The 19,571-nt window shown below is 42.2% G+C and overlaps 1 protein-coding gene and 1 long non-coding RNA gene across 13 annotated transcripts; one reads left to right on the forward strand and one right to left on the reverse strand.

The window, feature by feature from the left end:
• Positions 1 to 1,880: 1,880 nt before the first annotated feature.
• On the reverse strand, positions 1,881 to 6,301 carry LOC123156911 (uncharacterized). Of its 9 annotated transcripts, XM_044575104.1 has the most exons (4): positions 5,833 to 6,277; positions 5,385 to 5,516; positions 2,261 to 2,334; positions 1,881 to 2,181 (listed from the first exon to the last, which is right to left on the reverse strand). In XM_044575104.1, exons 1-4 carry the CDS (start codon positions 5,963 to 5,965, stop codon positions 2,014 to 2,016), a joined length of 507 nt encoding a protein of 168 aa, XP_044431039.1. In that variant the 5' UTR covers positions 5,966 to 6,277; the 3' UTR covers positions 1,881 to 2,013. The 9 variants fall into 9 exon arrangements, 1 of the variants encoding a protein (XP_044431039.1); XR_006478524.1 differs by having other exon boundaries at positions 1,881 to 2,329; positions 5,833 to 6,269; XR_006478521.1 differs by having other exon boundaries at positions 1,881 to 5,302; positions 5,833 to 6,259.
• Positions 6,302 to 11,875: 5,574 nt separating this feature from the next.
• Positions 11,876 to 15,810, forward strand: LOC123162870 (uncharacterized). 4 transcript variants are annotated; one of them, XR_006481521.1, is made up of 3 exons: positions 11,876 to 12,206; positions 12,672 to 14,826; positions 15,200 to 15,810. It is a non-coding gene; the product is annotated as an uncharacterized lncRNA (long non-coding RNA). The 4 variants fall into 4 exon arrangements; XR_006481523.1 differs by having other exon boundaries at positions 12,672 to 14,284; positions 14,690 to 15,810; XR_006481522.1 differs by having other exon boundaries at positions 12,672 to 13,615; positions 14,207 to 15,810.
• Positions 15,811 to 19,571: the final 3,761 nt, after the last annotated feature.

Genomic DNA, 19,571 nt, shown 5'->3' on the forward strand with positions numbered 1-19,571 from the left:
TGCATCTAGTTTGTCGCGGCTGTTTGCACAGGACCCCTACGTGGCTACCTGGTTCCCCCAGTCTGTTGGCTCCACATTCGCTTGTTGAAGGTGTTGGCCTTTTTAATGTTTTGGGTTTGTCTTGTAAAACACGGGCAGTTTCTTTAATGGAAATCGACAAGGCATGCTCGTTGTTGTTTTCAAAAGGTGTGGATTTAAAGTAGGTATACCTCATGTTGGAGTTTAATTAAATACTTCATATACTTGTATAGTTTCCTATCAATATCTTGAGCTGCTTTTGTGCCACCATTGATTTTCATAGAAAAAATAGGAAATTAGTTCATTAACTTTCAGGTACAAATTCTATCACCAAAGGCACCCCCACGATGATAAGCTTCTCGTCTTCAACAAATGTATTGATGAATTGCCACAATTAGTAATGCAAATTAGCGTCTGCTTCGGTTTTCTTGTTTCCTTTTGCAATCTGTAAAACACTCAAAAGAAAATTGTACATTTGCCCACCTGCATCTAGTCCATAGATTGCTTGCACAATACAGAACAAAAGATCTTGCAGTTTCTGTACAGGTTAGGATAGAAAAGCATCAATACATTTGTTGACGACCTAAAGCATATCAATATATTAGATGGATGCTGAATTTTGTAGTTCAGAAACAGCCAACTCTCACCCTGCAAAAGAAAATGAAGCAGCTCTCATATGAACATGTATTTAGATATTCCAGCTCTGTTATGCATGGATCTAACTACAAGCTTCATTTAGTTTGGCAGGCCATTGTCTTCAGTTTGAGATTCATGATGATACTTTGTTCTATAAATATAAAATAAATCTATGTGTACGGCTATTTGCAGTTTTTACAAATATTTCTTTTCCCGTCAACCTGAAATTTTGGTACTTAGTACAAAATACTCCTTATTTCCGTGTTTTCTGGCTGCATTGTTCTGCTTGCTTAGAATGCCATTTTATGTTTAGAATGTTGTCACTAAAAGAAATTTTAATGGAAGCACCACAGTTTCATTTCTTACTCTAGTTATCTATGTGTTGATTTCTTGTTTGATACTGTTGGGCGTTCATAGTATCAAAGCTTCAGATGTTTGACCCATCAGCTATGTGCTATAGGGCTTTCATCCAAGTTATCTAACTTAAGACGAGATATGCACCCTTTCATTGTAGCTTCTAACTGAATCAAGTAATTCAATACGAACTAACAGAGTGCAGGGATTTCTACTGATGGAGCAGCAGCAAGGAGTGTGCTGGAGGAAGCACGTGGTGCGGTGTTGTCGCAATGCTGGGACGCTCATGGCACCTACGGGGACGAGCACAACCACAACCACGTGTAGCCGCTCGACCTGTCGATGCTTGCCACAAGTTCAGAAGCCTGGCTAAAGCTGCCAGTGCCAATAGAAGACCTTTGATTTTCTATGACATGGATCGAACATGTCATTTAGCAGGTCTTTGTTTTTTAGTCTGACAAAATATATAAATGCAAGTGAATTTTGTAACAAGGAGGCAATGATTTCACCATGTGATGTATAGTGGATACCTGATTGGCGTGCGGTGCATTAACCTTTTGAGTTATTCCATCGAAAAAATCTCTCCTCTGAGTGCTTGTCAAATTTCCTTGTAGAAGTACCACTGGAAGGTTGTTCTTCTAATTTGTGTACATTTTCAACAGCTTGTGATAGGCATGCCAATCACAGTCGACTTGAGTGTATCTTACAAAAATCATGTGGATTTCTTTGTTTTGGATTCCTACTCTCCATTCTCTTGTGGTGTTTTGTACAACAGTTGTTTACCAGATCATGAAGTCGTGTGTTCAACTCATTAGCTCTATACCACACAAAGATTCCTAAGCATTCCAGTCAAGACATAAAAGTTTCTGGAATTGTGCATTCCACCACATAAGAACTACTCGAAAAGCACTTGGATTTCGTGACATAACTAGACCAGTTTACAACGAACAAAGACGATGTGAGTTCATCACACATAAATCATAAAGCAATAAATTCAATAGGCTGCTAGACAAAGTAGCATCTAAACAAATCTATATCTGTAGACAAAACTATCTTTCTGTAGTAGAACAGCCTCACGTCAATCTTGAGTACGGCACTGGTCTGGCCAAAACGCAGACATTTGAATTTCCAATTAGAGGTTGCAAAATCCCCATCTGCATGACCCCACAATTTCTGCCAAGATGCACTTCCAGTTAGCCTTCTGAACATCCTCATCTGGATGACAATGTAGTTTCAACAACGATTCGATTACCGAAAAAGTTCCAGAGCTCGGAAACTTGTTACATGTACACACACCTCTGCAGCTCGATCTGTCCTGTTTCTGTCCTGATGCATTAGAAAATGTAAGAAAGGAAAACTGTACGCTGAAAAGAGGAACACTAGTTTGAAATGTACACTCCATAATCCATCAACGACATATTACAAGGAACTAAATAAATATGACAACGAACTAAATGATCGCTTGTCCATGGCAGTGGTAGAGAAACCCCAAGGAAGAAGTAATTAATCTTATTTTAATACGTAGCTCTACAAGAATGGTTTTTTTTGCGGGGGGAGAAAGAACGGGTTAAGGATGAGCAAAACCAACACTTCACATAATATAAAATCCGAAGCAAAACCCAAGGAAAAAATTACTTGCTGGAAAAAGTAAATATTAAATATGCAATCCCTAATCAAAAGTAAAAATTGGACAAATAGGAGTCTTGTTTAAGTAATAGATGGTTGACGTATGTCTTACTGCACCACCCACATCTTCGGTTGCTGGTTCAGCAGGCAGCTCATTAATTTTGTACTCCTTTAGGAGTAGATTGCAATTCGTGCTCTACAAACTTATTTTAGGAGCTAATATGCATTTTTAGGATGATGTTGAACAAATAATAGGTAATGTCGGGCTTTTATATTGCTCAACAACATCGCAGGCCATAGTTAGGTCGCGCTTAATTGCTGTAGCAACTTTTACTTTCAGTGCAGTTGTACAATGCTCACACAGCTGCCCGTGATCAGGCATGTAACATTAATGGCACAATGCACAAAGTCAGGTGTAAATACAGACGTGGTAAACAAATATAGAAAAACAAAGGATTATACCAGGACTGCAGCGAACAACAAAACCAAGAAACTAAGGCCTGCATGAGAACGCCACATTAAAAATTTTAAATCAGAAACAACTCAAGCCCATTGCAGTATGAAAAAAACTAGGATATCTCTTCACCAGAATAAAATTAGCCTTTCATGTACTGTACTAAAAACCTGTTCACCATTTGGACGTGTTTAGCAACATTGAGTATGGATTTTAAAATAGGAAAATAGATCATAATTTTAAATTGTAAACCAAGTATATGAATAATACCGAAGGGGGGGGGTAACGGGACAGTTTATCATTTTGTGAATCAAATGAGAGTTGATGCATCCGTTCTTCACCAGATGGTGAAGCGTTAGTAATTTTGATTTCGAGGAGTTTCAAACAAGAAATGAAAACACAGATAATTGGAGTAATAAATAAAATTTCCGGGGTGTGCACTAAAAATTCCATTAGTCACAGCATTCGATAAAGAAAATGATATTCTGAGCCCAGCCAGAAAACAAGACAGTAAGGAGTATACTAAGTACCAAAATTCCATCTTGAAAAGAAAAGTATTCCCCAAGGTAAGATTTCATTGTATTGAACAAGTAGTATAATCACGAGATCACACTGGAGACAAAATCTTTCAGTTGTCATTAAAAAATCTGAGGTATAAGCACATGCAAAAGAAGTACAATTTCTTGAAGCTCAACCTCCAAAAAATGTTCTAAATACACGTTCATATGGGAGCTAAACTACTTCATTTTGTTTTGCAGGCAGAGAGTTATCTACATCAAAACTACAAAGTTCAGCATTAAATTAATTGACAAGCTTCTAGTCAGCGATGAATTGATAAGCTTCGACTGCATAATCAACATGAATGGCAAATGTATCTCTGGACCAACTAAACCGAGATGTTAGAACAACATGATAATGAAGGAGGAAGCATGATCTACTTCAAACTATCACTTGTAATAGTATCTTACGATGGTATATGATGATGCTAATACACTCTTTGGTACATTTGCAGGGCACTTTTTGGAACATGTGGATTCAATGATGATGCAAGGGATGCCACAATGACCATATACGCTAAAACATGAAAAAAAATCTTAACGATGATTGGCGATCTCTGCTACCTGAGAATGCTGACAGTAAGAGATTCCTGAAATCTAGCAGTGATTTTTACATCATCTAATTGGATCTAGCACCTTTCTTTGAAATTATGACAGAGGAAACCAGCTGAATAAACTGGAGAAACTTGTGTATACGGTGGTGCAGGCGCCAAGTCAAATGGAACCAATTGCCACAAGATCATCGCCTTCAAATAGAGAGGAGAAAACCTAACAACGATTAGATAGTCAGTACACTATTTTTGCATCGTTCACCTTGTCAAGACTTACAATGAGATTTCAGTTCAAATAGCAACATATAAATTTGGGGTTTGGACGGCGCTCGGCGCGGGAAGGCCTCCCCGGTGGCCTCTCATGGATGCAGCTCGGCGGTTCCGTGCGCCCTCCTCCTCGGCAGCGGGCGGTGGCCGGCGCTGTCTTGCGGATCTGGGCATTCGGCCTCGGGGGCTCCTCCTCCTCCTCCCCCTTCCCCCGGCCATCTGGGCTCGGTTCCCCTTGAGGCTGTGGTCGCCGACGGTTCTGAGGTGGTTGGGCTCATGGATCTTGTCCAAGACGTGACCTTTGGGGCTTCTCGGGGTGGTCCGGTGGCGGGGCGGCGGCCCTGGCGGTGGGAGTCGCGTCGGTTGTAGGCGGACTGCGCGACTCGGATGCGGGCGTGCAACCACGGCCGCTTGGGTGGCATGGTTGCAGGTGGTTGGCCGACCGGGGATGCAGCGGTAGGGTGGAGCACCGGGGTTCATCACTTACCTGTCCGTACACGGGTCGACGGTGGCGGCGTCCACGGATGTCGTGTTCCTCCCTGTAGGCTCCGTCGTGGTGCTCTCACTCCTCCCGTCGTGTTCCGGGTGAAAACCTGATCTTTGGATCGGACGATGGCGACGGTCCGTGGTCGTGCCCTTCTTGGAGGCATCGTCTTGGAACCCTCGGTCCGGCGTGGTCCGTTGCACTTCTTCCCGGACGATCTCTCATTGTGGTAGTCGTTGAAGTTGTGTGTCGGTGCCCGGCATTCTTGTTTCTTGCCTTGGGTTGTGTGGCGTGCGTTTGTATCGGTTACTTGGATGTAAGTGTTGGTGCTTTATTTATAAAGCGGGGGGAAACCCTTTTTCAGCAAAATAAGTACAATTTCAGGTCATCAAGCCCGGTCACACACAAGCCATTGAAGCAATTTGTATTGAACTCACCAGCGCATAACGGAGCAAGCAGCAGTGGTGGAGAAGAGCACAAAGTGGTCATGGTCGAACCAGTGCTGCCGTGAACATCACCTGAACAGTCGCCGTAACCAGCCGACCATATCGGAGACAAGATTCTACTATCTGCACGTCTACTACGAACCAGATTAGGAATTGAAGCAACTGAAAATTATTGAAGCAGGCAAAGATGGCTAGATGGCCGCTGATTGTGGTGGCCTCCCGCTTGCCGGTCAAGTCCTTAGCCTGGAGCCCCTTCAACTCCACCACCGGGAGAACATAGATCCATAGGCTGGTAGTCAAATCGGGATTTCAAGGGGTGCAGGAGCAACCAGATCGGGAGCACCCAGATGCACGGATATCAACTTGGGAAGAACATCACAAAGGAAACGAACCTAATCGGAATTTTGGAACGGAAATCACTAAAATTGGACTTGCTCACCTCCTCCCGTGCACTCATGCCAACCAAACTTCAATCCAAACAGCGGCAAGGTTGTCATGTAGTAGCCCAATGCAGCGCTGCCGCGATCACCTGCCACAACTCCGGTAGGATCACCAGCCCCAGCTCCGTGCATGGCGCGGCCCAAGACCTATGCAGATGCCGCACACCACGCCGCCCCAATTGACCAGCGACCACCCAACGCCGAGACCAGACCGCCCCTCTAGCATATGCCAAACATGGCTTCACTCCGGGCCAAATCGCCACCGAGCACCAGGCCGCCGTTCGCCGTCAATACAATCGAAACCGTATGCAGCAGATCAGGAAAAGACTGGGAGGTGGGCAAAAGACGAGGAGGTTTTTTTAGCAAAAAAATGAGGGGAAGAGGGCAGGGCATCGAGTCAAGTCATCAAACGTAAAAAAAAACTCGACACCGTCGTAATCTTACGGCGAGGGGATGGTGGGCTTTTGCCTCATCAAACGTAAAAAAAAAACCTCAACTCAGTTGTCATCTTACGGCGAGGGGACGTGGGCTTTTGCCTCGATCAAACGAAAGGTGGGTGGCTTGGTTGAACGTGGCTCGGTCGTCGATCGACTGGGGTGAAGAATTACTTATTCTTCACCCTGGGTTATTAATAGTATATATATATATGTGTGTGTTTTGTCCTCTACAATATTCATTTATAGCTATGTCTTCATTCTTGAATCTTTATTGATCTAAGTGAATGTGATCGGACCCTAACCTTTTTTGTGCTTCTTCCTCAAATTCTATTTGTCCAAATCATATGCATTGTGTTGAAACTTGCCGATTGTCTTCTTTGAGTCCTTGTCAACAAAGGACAAAGTGACAAACATTTAAATCTGTTTTTAATGTTATATCCTTATTGTCTGAATACCGGAGAAGCCGGAACGACCACCCGACAATCCAGGCGTGCGTGGGAACATGGAACAACTTCCAATAAGTTGCATGAAGGCCACGTATCTCTCAGATGTGAACTGCCAGGGGCACCTGCGTAATTGCGCTGTGCCACTCTCCTCTTTCCTATAAATACTCACCCCTTGCGGTCAATATCTGTTCTTCCAACCTTGCCACCTTGCTCAAACCCTAGCACCTCCACTAGCTCGCGTCGACGGCGGAGACGAAGTGCTTAGCTGCCACGACTTCTTCGACGCCATCCTCACGCCGACCGCGAACCTCGTCCTCTCCGTCGCCGTAGGTGTCTTCCGCCGCCAAGTTAGGGCGCGGGAGATTGAACTGCTCGGCCTCTCTTTCTACCTCGTCTATCAATTCGTTAGCGGTAATTAAAACTCACTTTTTACTGCCTTTCTGATCCGTCAAATCCATCCACTTCAACCAAAAGTGGTTTCTTCACTTCCAAATCTGGATCTGTCTTCATCTGCATCTCATATCATGCCAAGTATATTCACTTATACTTCATAACTAGTTAGATTCCTCACTTGTACTTATTCATGGATTCGTACAAATCCGGAACCAACTCTCTTCAAATAAGTGAATGTCTTCGCACTATGAGGTCCATGTCTTCTAAACTGATTTATCTTCAAAATCTTCTGAGAATGCATATGACCTCTTCCCCTTCACTCGCATCTCTAATATTGTCACAGGTACATGTTCGTGGGAGAATCCCTTGGTTCTCATAGTCTGCATTCATTTGCAGAATACTTACAGCGTCACATCCAATCTCCTGAAGCCAGTTCCTGTCTGACCAGCAGACGGAAGCCATTTATTGTTTTGAAGCCAATCAGCTTGAACGTTATGGCTTCAGAGAAGTCTGCACGGAAAGGTGGCAGGCAACGCCATGGCAACACTACACTTGATTTGCCTAATGATCTGTATAATCTACACAAGTCTGACCCTGAGGAGAGTTACACCCAGCACAAGAACCTGATCAAGTGGATCAGAAGATATTGGGCAGAGTAATGGTTCAAATACAGGTTTGTGACACCTAAATATGCTGAAAAGAATGCCATCAAGCGCCCATGGGGTGATTGTCTATACCGCGGCTTGGTGCCAAAGGACAAGGCTAAAGCTATTGCTCAAGGGTTCTATCCCTGTATGACCAGAGGACCACAGCCTGCGAATGCCGACCCTTCTTCTCTCTTATGACGTCGTGAAGACAATCTTTTCAAGCGCAACTATCAGTTTGCAAAAGATTCTGCTGTCAAGAACCAAAAGGAATTTGGCCTCAACTTCAACCCTGGCCCCTCCGCTCCAAGACCTGATGGGACTCGTGAAGCAAATGAGAACAAGATTGGCCCCTTCACCAATTTTGACGGGCTTCTGTCTCATATTGCTGCCCAGAGAGTAGCTGTGGAGCAATCTGCTGGAGAAGTTGATTCTGATGATGCTCTCTCACCACCAAAGTAGAAGAAGAAAAAGGCAAAAGCTTCAAGGCCATCTGCTTCACCAAAAGCTTCAACCAGGAAGCCTCTGAATGCTGCATCGCCTGAATCCAGTGTGCAGTCTGAAGATTTATCTCGCATGTCCAAGAGGACCAAGAAGTAATTGCCCAAGAAGGCCATTGGGCAACCTCTCACTGCTTTTGCTATTCTGCGCAACAAGGATGACACCATTGATCTGTCCAGCGATGAAGATCTTGGTGATGATGCCCTTGAGATGCTAATCAAGAGCAAGCAAGAGGCAGAAATCCTCAACGATCTGCCCCTATTTAATGTTGACATTCTTAAAAACTTCATTGATGAGTGGTTCGACGACCAGGGCATTAGCATTGATGATCTTCATCTTCCGGTGGACATCAGCGTCACATTCCATGGAGACATTGCTAATGAGTTGGCCTTGGCTCAGAAGATTGTTGTGCCCAAGAACAAAATTACTATGAGAAGGCTCACTTCAAGAAGAACATGACCAAGCTCAGCATGGCAGATGTTCAAATCTTCAAGAAGATGTTGCATGACCTCAAGGAAGAGTTTCACAAGAAGCGCAATGAGGCTAAAGGCTCACGAAAGCGCATGAAGTACTTCGCACAGAAATGTGTTCAAGCACACAATGAAGCTGAGAAGCGCAAAGCTTTTGGGTGCCCTGGCATTGATCCCAAGATGGCTACCAAACAAAAGAAGCCTGCTGTGACACAAACTGAAGCACCAAGGCAGGAAGCACCTAGCATTGGCTTCCCTGCGAGCATGACAGGCTCGAAGCCTAAGGTCACCTCAGTAGCTTCAGAGCTGAACAAGACAAGGGCAGCTGAAGCTGAAGCCAAGAAGCGCAAGCATAAGGATGCATCTGATGATGCCCCTTCCAAGAAAAAGTTGAAGACTAAGGGATCTAAGTCTTCAAAGAAAAGTCGTGTTGCTGCCTCTGAGCCTCTTGTTGTTGATCCCATTTCTGTTGCATATCCTGCCTCTACAAATCGCGAGCACCATCTCGTTGTCCATGAGCCTGCTTCCACAGAGGCGCCAGTATCTGAAGAAGTTCCTATTGACCCCAACGCAGCTGAAGACATTGGTCATGGAGACAATGTAGTTGATGATGAAGTACTTCCTCAACTCGATCACCAATTGGTATCATCGCCTGCTCTAACAAGCAGCGAATACATTAGCATTGGTCATCCATTGACGCCAATCACTCAAGATGACTCCTGGGCTGTGCGCCCACAAGAAGAAACCCCTGTTCAAGATGAAACACCCCACACTCCACCAGCACAAGTTGCCAATCCGGTACTTAATGACGACAACTACATGGATACCACTCCATCTCCAAAAGCGTCGCCCGTATTTCAACGGCTTCACAAAGGTCTCAAGCCATGTGTCTCCATGTCCACCATTCCAGAAGAAGATTCACAACAATCTAGCTCAGTGGCACGTCAAGTGTTCCCTGAAGAGAATCCTTCTACGACTGTTCAAACGTCTGAAGCTAAAGCTACTGAAGACATTCCGGCTGCATCAGCCAATGAAGAAGAAAGAAGAGAAGAAAGAGAAAGAGAAGCCACACCCCCTGTTATTGATCAAGTCATTATTGAAGAGAATGTGATCATGCCTGACCCTCCGGTCGTTGACCAAATGGAGGTTGAGAACAAGGAGGCTGCCACCAACACTGCTACTGAAGCCAATGGCCCTGTCTTGGCTGAAGACTATGTGGAGCCTAAATCCAATGAGAATCCTGAAGCTTATGTGATGTCGGTCCTCACTGACGGCACTGTTCCTCCACCAAGGCCTCACCCCATGGAAACGGCCTTCAATCATGACGGGGAGTTGGTCACAGTTCGTTGGCCAATCATGATCCCCCCTACCACTCCAGGACCACAATATGACTATCATGTGGAGAGTAGGCCTCAAGTTCAGAAGCCAAAGCCGCATATGCCAAGGCTTCCAAGTGCCGTAACTACACATGGCTCGTTCAGTGTGCTCAGCTTCAGAGAAGACAATACTTTCTTTGACAATGCCAAGAACCCCTACAAGAAGCCAAGAATCTCATCCGACAGATTTTGGAGCCACCAACAGAGAAGCTATTACTCTTGCATTCTATAGAATCAAGACAGAATATTCCCTCATAGGCATCTGGATTGTGATGCTATGGCTGGGCTGCCATGTCTGGAAGAGGCCCTTGACTGCTTCAGGGATGTTGGTCTTCTGGCATTTGTCACTGATAAAGAGCACTGGAATGAAGAGCTCCTACTGCAGTTCTATGCCACTGTACATATTCGCGGATACAACAGGGATCTGAAGACATGGATCCTTGAGTGGATGACAGGAGATGTGCATCGTGAAGCCAAAGTTCAGGATATAATTGAGCTGACTTCCCTGCCCACTCCAGGTGAGCTATATGAACCTGGTTGTTCGCTTTATCAGAATGAACTGCGGAGCATATTTCAGAAGCCTGAGCCGAACATGAGCCAGATGCTTAGCATGATGAAGCCTTTGCCCCAAGACGCTGAATATCCAAAGGAATTCTTTGTTGAGGACCTCGAGTATCTGCCACGCATAGTATATCACATTCTGAGGCATACTCTCTGTCCCATCAAAGGCTATTCATCTGAAGCCAGACTTGAAGGATCCATGAAGACTTTGGTGTTCTACATTGTCAATGGCATCAGATTCAACACTCGGGATTTCTTCGTCAGTCAACTTGCTGCTTTCGGGGTTGATTTGTTTGGTCTGAAGTTCTATGCTTCATGGGTGATGCGATTGATCAAGCTTCATTCATCTATTGACTATCGGCCCTCAACCCGCAATCACATTGTCTTCTTACCTAAGGTTGATATGTCTGTTGAAGCCATCTACCCTGAGCCTGCAAAGAAGCCCCTCCACCTTCAGAATGCTGAGTTCCAGAGCTTCGCACAGCCCATTGAAGGCGTTCATGTGCCAAATACTGCAACTCATACCCATCCCTTGGCTGGAAATCTGCGCCTACCGCATCGTGCAAACACTGAAGCCACTGCAAGCACCATTGCCCAAAGGCCTCAGAAGCGTCCATGTGTTCTCAATGACCGTGAGCTTATTGTGGCCTTACATCAAAAGCATGACAATCATCATGATTGGCTAAAGCGTCAGATGAAGAGTATCTTGGTGGATGTCAATCGCATCCGCAACTTAGCCACCATGAACTCGTTTGTTTCTCATGAAGCTTGCCGCCGTTCCTGGAAGAGTCTCACTTTGCTCTGCGCTGAAGATGATCTTCACGTAGATGGTTTCACTGAACACTTCAAGTTTGATTCCAGGCCTTTGCAAAATGCAAGTTGGTGTCGCACACCCTCCCTTGAAGATTTTGAGTACTCATCCTCAGCTGCAACGATTGCTGAAAGAGTCGTTGATGAACAAGATGACGCCACTTCACCTGCTCTCACTGCTCAGCACAATCATGTTGCACCAGGTCGTCTGCACCACCAAACTCCAACGTCGATCCTGCTGCTCCAACTTCGTCTCCAACTGGGAATGAGTAGATATTGTATGTTTTCAAACCTTTTTGTCATTACTAACAAAAGGGGAAGAAGCATATGAATTGTTAGTCTTCAAGCAGGTCCATATGGGTGGTTGCTTTATTTACTGCTAAGTACTTACAACTCATATGCATCGAGCCCGCGCCGCCTCCACCTCGTCTCCTCCCCGCTCCCTCCTCTCCAACGCCACCACCCTCGATGCGCCGTAAGGGACGCTGTCAACATGTCGAGGATACGCAGCGACAGAGCTCAGCCGTAGCACAACAGAAATCCACTCCTAACCCTGCTCGCTCGATTGACAAGAGCAGGGCAACGGATTGGATCGAGGTCGCCCTGGCCTCGCCGCCGCTGCCACCTCGATTCACTAGCCGCTGCGTGGAGTCACCCTGGCCGCTGCCTCGAGTCACCTCCGTCGCCGCCGTGAGTCACCTCCATCGTTGCCGCCAGGAATCCCGCCCCGGCAAGGTAACTTCCTCCAAATCCCTGTTCTCCATGGTCCTACTGCCCTGCTTGATGCGTGTGTGTTGTTCGTGTTTAGCCATGATCTCCTACTTTTACAGGTACCATACGCCCCCCTTCCATTCTTCAGTTATCCATATTTGGTGAATGCAGTGTTTTGGTTTCGTCAGATTACTATCTGTATTTGGGGATTAGCTACAAATTGATGTTTTAGTTCGAGCGTGGATACTCGGCAGTGGTGATTTAGATCTTTTTGTAGAACAGAATGATTAACTCGGTCTATTTCTAGAGAACTGCAGTGTAGATGATATATGTATGAACGATCATAACACTGAAAATGCAAAACTTACATTATGGTGTAATGATGGTCGGTGGGGTCTGACTTTTTTTATGGCATTGCCCAGTGCAGTTTTTGGATTTCTACTGAGTGGTACCGTGTTCTGAGATTTGTTTTTTTGTTGATATCTGCAGGAAAATTCCCATGGATTTGATTGATGGAGGCATCACTATTTGGTGTTGGATTATCCATTTTTGTTTGGAATGGCCAGTTCTCAATTTCTAAATCAGCTACACTATACTTCTTATCAGGTTAAATTATCTTGCTTTGTTTCAGTCTATATGTAGCATAAAAATAGGTGACGTTGTTGGTTTGTATGTTACACTAAGAACACCACCATAAGGAAAAGGGCATTGCACTTCTTTGTTTATATTTGGTTTGTTCCTATTCGGTTTGATGTAGTACTTAATTGCTAGACCATTTTAAGTTTCTTGTTGTTTCATTATATTCACTTATAATATATTTTTCAACTATACAAGCACTTGGGGGAGTCAGGAAAACTGAAGCAAAGACAAACACTTTTACCGGTGATATTGGGGCTTTTTTTAACTGAGACATGAAAGATGCATCTTATCCCCTGAGATATATTGCCTTAAATCTCTTGATTTTTTCCCTGACATGCTAATATAGAGCTAGATATGCATGATTCATCATACACATTACTGTCAATTATCTACTGGAATTTTTTGTCCATAGAGGTGATTTTGTTTGGATCATTAGTCTAGGTAGTGAAATTTTTTATCCATAAGGCACAAGTTTATTTTCTTTTTCACCCGGGCTACACTAAAGTAAGCATCACCGTCAATGAAAAGAAGGCATACAAATCATGAAGTTTTGGCCTTGCCTGTGTGCCTCGTTTAATTGTCACTTATTTATTTCTAGGAAGTTATTCAATTCTCATCGAGCTTTCCTTATGCTTTAAAGAAGAAATTTAAATACACAATATTTTTAATATCCGAGGAGACGAGAGGAGATGAAAAAGGGCTGTAAGGTTGTACTTTGGTGCGTCTCTGGCCAATGATGGCTGGATCCATCTGACGCTCTTCCAAGCAGAGCAGTTCAGATTTGCTTCTGACTGGTACAACATCTAAACCTTGGCTACTCTAGCTTCTTTTTACATCTCTTAGTATCAACAAATAAGTTGGTTACAGTATATACTTGAAGATTGCAGCAGGCACAAAATGCTTGGCTAACCAGCCGGTTAATTGAGTTGTGCCTAGGAAGGATCAGTAGAGTAGTTGGTTTTTCCTAAAATAAATGAGGATTAGTTTGGTTGCCATGTGACGGTAAGGCCAAAAATTGGTTCTGTAATGGTCATATGTGTTGTGGAGTTGGGACTTGATTCTTTTTAAGTTGGAGTGGCTAGGTTGTCTATATGTATTGCATTATTTTTCTATGGTGTACTATTCTTTCTAAATGATTTTTAAAAGTTTAGTATTTAAGTTTACGACATTATTTTGCGGTGTACTGTCCTTTCTACAACATACTGTTAATATCTTATGCTTTTCAACATTGCACGGTTAAAACCTTCTATATAAGATCTTGCACTTTCAACATCTGCTCATGGCGTTGTGTGTATTCTGCTATGAACTGTTTACATTATAGAGTTGTGGTACCTACATTTGTGCAATTCCTTCTAGCTGATGTTTGTTGCTCATACTGACAAAAGGTGCATTAACAAATGATAGCGGATCAGCGGAGAAACATGTTTCTACAAATGTGCCAAAACTGATGGATTTAACTACAGGTATTGATGTATTGCATTATCCAACTGTAAGTCTGTTCTAAACTCTAAGCCCCATGTAAATCTGATGGAAGATTGGGCCATTTAATTTGAACCAAAAAGGGTGATATGCTCTCAGTTGCTTGAATCTGTCCAGACCTGGAAATTAGATGTACTTGAAAGCTTGATATATGAGTAGGAGATAGTTGATAAAGGTGTACCTCTTTTATAACTAATATCCATTTGATCTTCGTTAAATTTTGTAGGATATGCATTGTTCTTGAGCATAAGAAATCCTTTCCCTCCCTGCATTATCTTTATATGTTATAAAAATGTTACACATGTTTTGGTCCTCCAAAAGATTATTAGCCTATAATGTTAATAACTCTTATGTATGGTGATTGAGTGAGATATCCTTTTTATCTCCAGGCATTTCTTTCATGTAGTGGATATACAAAATAAACTGTATGATCTAGACTGTAGGAGCAACTGGTGCTTGTGGGACTGGTGCTTGCAGTTGTTGTGGCAACTGTTCTTGAGGGCCGAGCTGAATGTATTTGAGAAAGGTCTTTGCTTCATTTTTTTTCTTTTGACGGGATAATGACTTGTCGTTTCAAAACACTTAGTATGTGATCTATCCATCAAATTATAGTATAATAATTCAGCAAAATCCCTTTATTTGAACGAGCAAGAATCTGTGGTGTGCTCCTGACCTATGTTCCCCTTTTCAAAATGTTAGAAAGGCTATCTTAACTTAGTCGTTGCATAGAAATTGGTTTTGTCTATTAGGCTCATTTCATATCTGCATCACTTATTTGAACGACAATGAACACTCCACAACTGAACTCACATAAGACGGCTGATAGATGATATCTTGTCTGCTTAGTGATTACCTAGAATACTGGACTTTCCACCAACTTACAAAAATAATTTTTGCAGGTATATTTCATTTATCACTCCCCCAGCAGACATGAGTTCTCGTGGCGGGGTCTTTCATACCGTCATGTTAGGAATTTATTATTGGAATTCATATGAGGTCCTTCTTCAGGTTTCCACTTGTTTCTTACTTAAGTTAGCTGTCCATTCTGGATTTAATGTGAATATTGCCTTTGTATTCCATATGAAATTCTACTATTTGTTTTAGCTTCTGTAGTTTTCTATTCATAATCCCTAGACATTATCGTGTGTGTGTCGATACACTTCATGGATGGCGAGGTTTAATATCGCTTGCTTGTCGCCTTCTCTACCCTCGACATGCGGAAGGCCAATAAAGGTGGGGATGAGTCATGGATCCTACTGGTGATGGCTACTGGTTGTAGACGAGATTTAAGCACAGGAATCACAAAAGATGTTCTCTTTCCAAGATTTTCATATCATATTTGTCATGGGATCTGATTGCTTTACCATATTTTCCTGGTGTGGACGATGTTATAGAGTGAGCTACCATCACTTCTCTACTGACTGTAATCAATATATATGTGTTTATGCCATAAAAGATGGATATTTGTCGAAGCCATTGTCGTGTCATGTAATTACTTGCAGATCAACTATATAGTTTTGTTCGGATTGTAAAGTGGAAACAATAAAACCTACAACTCATGTGTGATTGTCATATGATTATTTACTACATCAAGTAGTATGGATATGGTACTACCAGGATATTAACTATATTCATGAAGTCTTTATAAAAAAAAGTATATTCATGAAGTTGTATAAACCACGTTCTACGATTCACTTCTGTTATGCATATTTACTTTCCAGTTTTTGGACTGAAATCCATCCATTGTAATGAATTTAGTTGTATGGGCATTACCTATTTGACTTGGGTTTGCTTCATCACATATAGACTATTTTTCTTTTCCCCACTGCTTGTATGACCTAAAACTATCATGTATATGAGTCAAGTTATTAGCAATGTTTCATATTTTCGTACTTGCAATACTGTGCTTGCCTATTCAGGTGTTCCAAGACCCAAATCATCGGAAAAACAACACATACAACACTTTTTCCTTTTAAACTTTGGTTACCCTTATACAAGCCCCTGTTCATTTTGTTTAGATAGTGGTTAGAATAGTAACCACATGTGCTTGCTCAATACTGATAAATGGAATATTTTCAAAGCACGTATAGTGTTGGTCTGTTCACAATTTGACGCAACGGGAGATTACTGAAAAATACACATTTTTCAACATGACATGGTCTTGAAATGGGACTCTACTACCAAATTAAAATGTGTAGGTATGTCTCATTGTAGATGACAAGTCTCTATTTTTTTATTAAAGGGGCTTAAATTTGTTATCATATATGCTTGCCCGCTACTAAATCAACTAAAACATGGAATTTCTTATCACTACTCTCTCATCATAGTGCCCATATTTTCAAACTGAGGATATTCATATTATGCAAAGTTTCCCTTTTCCCAGACTATCATTTGACAACATAATAAACATGTTTAAAAAATAGCATGATTCAGTTGAAGGTTCTTTCTACATGAAAATATTTTCATCGACAACATGTCTTCAGCAGGTCTCTGCGCCATTTGACGCAACGGGTCAACTAGTTACCATAACTATTAGAGGAATTACTAGGAAACAGCCTAGGGTTAAAATTACCTCTATACGCGTTATTACCAAAATTGTTCCTACCAACAAAATTCACATCCATAGATTAATTATAATTTTCAATCAAAGTAGACAAAGGCATATCATTGGGATCAAGAGGAGCACTCTTGCTAGCAGATAATTTCATAAGCCCATCCATCTTTCCACTCAAAACATTAATCTCTTCAATCACATGCACTTTTTACTAATGGAAGATCTTTCGGTATGCCATTGAGAATAATTAAACATAATATTATCTAGGAGTTTAGTACCTTCTCCTAAAGGAACTTCCATCAAATTACCTCCCGCGGCCGAATCTAAAAGATTTCTAGAAGCAAAATTCAATCCGGCATAAATTTTTTGTATAATCATCCATAAATTCAAACCATGTGTAGAGCAATTTTGTATCATCAATTTCATCCTCTCCCAAGATTGTGCAACATGTTCATGATCAAGTTGCTTAAAATTCATAATATCGTTCCTAAGGGAGATGATCTTAGCGGGAGGAAAATACTTGGAAATAAAAGCATCTTTACACTTGTTCCACAAATCAATACTATTTTTAGGCAAAGATGAAAACCAAGTTTTAGCACGATCTCAAAGTGAGAACGGAAATATCTTCAATTTAACAATATCATTATCCACATATTTTTTCTATTGCATATCACACAAATCAACAAAATTGTTTAGATGGGATGCGACATCTTCACTAGGAAGGCCGGAAAATTGATCTTTCATAACAAGATTTAGCAAAGCGACATTAATTTCACAAGATTTCGCATCAGTAGCGGGAGCAATTGGAGTACTAATAAAATCATTATTATTGGTGTTGGAAAATCACACAATTTGATATTCTCTTGAGCCATCACGACAAAGCAACCAATCCATCACACGAGCACACAAAAAGCAGACAAAGAAGATGAACGGAAGATGGGCGAAGAAAAGGCAAATCTTTTTGAAAATCGTTTTAGAAATGGGGGAGAGGAAAATGAGAGGCGAATGGGGAAGAATGTAATGCAAGAGATGAGCGTTTATGATGGGTATTTGGTATGTCTTGACTTGGCGTAGATCTCCCCGACAACGGCACCAGAAATTCTTCCTGCTACTTCTTGAGCCTACGTTGGTTTTTCCCTTGAAGAGGAAAGGGTGATGCAGCAAAGTAGAGATAAGTATTTGCCTCAGTTTGAGAACCAAGGTATCAATCTAGTAGGAGACAACGCACAAATCACTGAATACCTGCACAAACAAACAAACAACTTGCACCCAATGCGATAAAGGGGTTGTCAATCCCTTCATGGTTACTTGCAAAAGTGAGAGCTGATAGAGATAGATAAAGGTAAAGTAAATATTTTTAGTTTATAGATCATAAAGTAAAAGGTTGCAAAATAGTAGATAGGAAACTTATATGATGGAAAATAGACCCGGGGGCATAGGTTTCACTGGAGGCTTCTCTCAAGATAGCAAATAATATGGTGGGTGAACAAATTACTGCCAAGCAATTGATAGAAAAGCGCAAAGTTATGACGATATCTAAGGCAATGATCATGAATATAGGCATTTGTCCGTGTCAAGTAGACCGAAACAATTCTGCATCTACTACTATTACTCCACACATCGACCGCTATCCAGCATGCTTCTAGAATATTAAGTTCATAGAGAACGGAGTAATGCATTAAGTAAGATGACATGATGTAGAGGAATTAACTCAAGCAATATGATGAAAACCCCATCTTTTTATCCTCGATTGCAACAATACAATACATGCCTTGCTGCCCGTACTGTCACTGGGAAAGGACACCGCAAGATTGAACCCAAAGCTAAGCACTTCTCCCATTGCAAGAAAAACCAATCTAGATGGCCAAACCAAACCGATAGTTTGAGGAGAATTACAAAGATATCAAATCATGCATAAAAGAATTCATAGAAGATTCAAATAATATTCATAGATAAGCTGACGACAAATCCATAATTCATCAAATCTCGGCAAACACACCGCAAAAAAGTATTACATCAAATAGATCTCCAAGAACATTGAGGAGATCATGGTATTGAGAATCAAAGAGAGAAGAAGCCATCTAGCTACTAGCTATGGACCCGTAGGTCTGAGGTAAAGTACTCATGCTTCATCAGAAGGGCAATGGTGTTGATGTAGAAGCCCTCCATGATCAAATCCACCTTCTACAGGGTGCCAAAAAAGGTCCCTAGATGGGATCTCATGGGTACAGAAGGTTGCAGCGATGGAAAAGTGTTTTCGTGGATGCCTCTGGTGGTTTGGGGTTATATGGGAATATATAGGCGAAAGAATTAGGTCAGGAGGTGCACGAGGGGCCCACAAGGGTGGGGGGGCGCGCCCTACCCCCCTAGGCGTGCCCTCCGTCCTTGTGGCCACCTTGTGGCTCCTCCAACTTCATCTCCAAGTCTCTTGGTTGTCTTGCGGTCCAAGAGAAATCATCGCAAAAGTTTTATTCCGTTTGGACTCCGTTTGGACTCCGTTTGGTATCCATTTTCTCCGAAACTCAAAAACAGGGAAAAAACAGGAGCTGACATTTGACTCTAGGTTAATAGATTAGTCCCAAAAATAGTATAAAATAGAATATTAATGCATATAAAACATCCAAAACAGATAATATAATAGCATGGATCAATAAAAAATTATAGATACATTTGGGATGTATCATGTGCGCGATAGAAGATACCGCGAGAGATATCGA

Source organism: Triticum aestivum, chromosome 7B (genome assembly GCF_018294505.1).
Source record: "Triticum aestivum cultivar Chinese Spring chromosome 7B, IWGSC CS RefSeq v2.1, whole genome shotgun sequence".
NCBI lineage: Eukaryota > Viridiplantae > Streptophyta > Magnoliopsida > Poales > Poaceae > Triticum > Triticum aestivum.

Coding starts and splice junctions, on each gene's coding strand:
- LOC123156911 (XM_044575104.1), bottom strand. CDS start 5,965: ATGCACGGAGCTGGGGCTGGTGATCCTACCGGAGTTGTGGCAGGTGAT. Junction 2,335..5,384: donor GCTTGCTCCGTTATGCGCTG/GTGAGTTCAATA, acceptor CTAATGCATCAG/GACAGAAACAGGACAGATCG. Junction 2,182..2,260: donor CGAGCTCTGGAACTTTTTCG/GTAATCGAATCG, acceptor GCATCTTGGCAG/AAATTGTGGGGTCATGCAGA.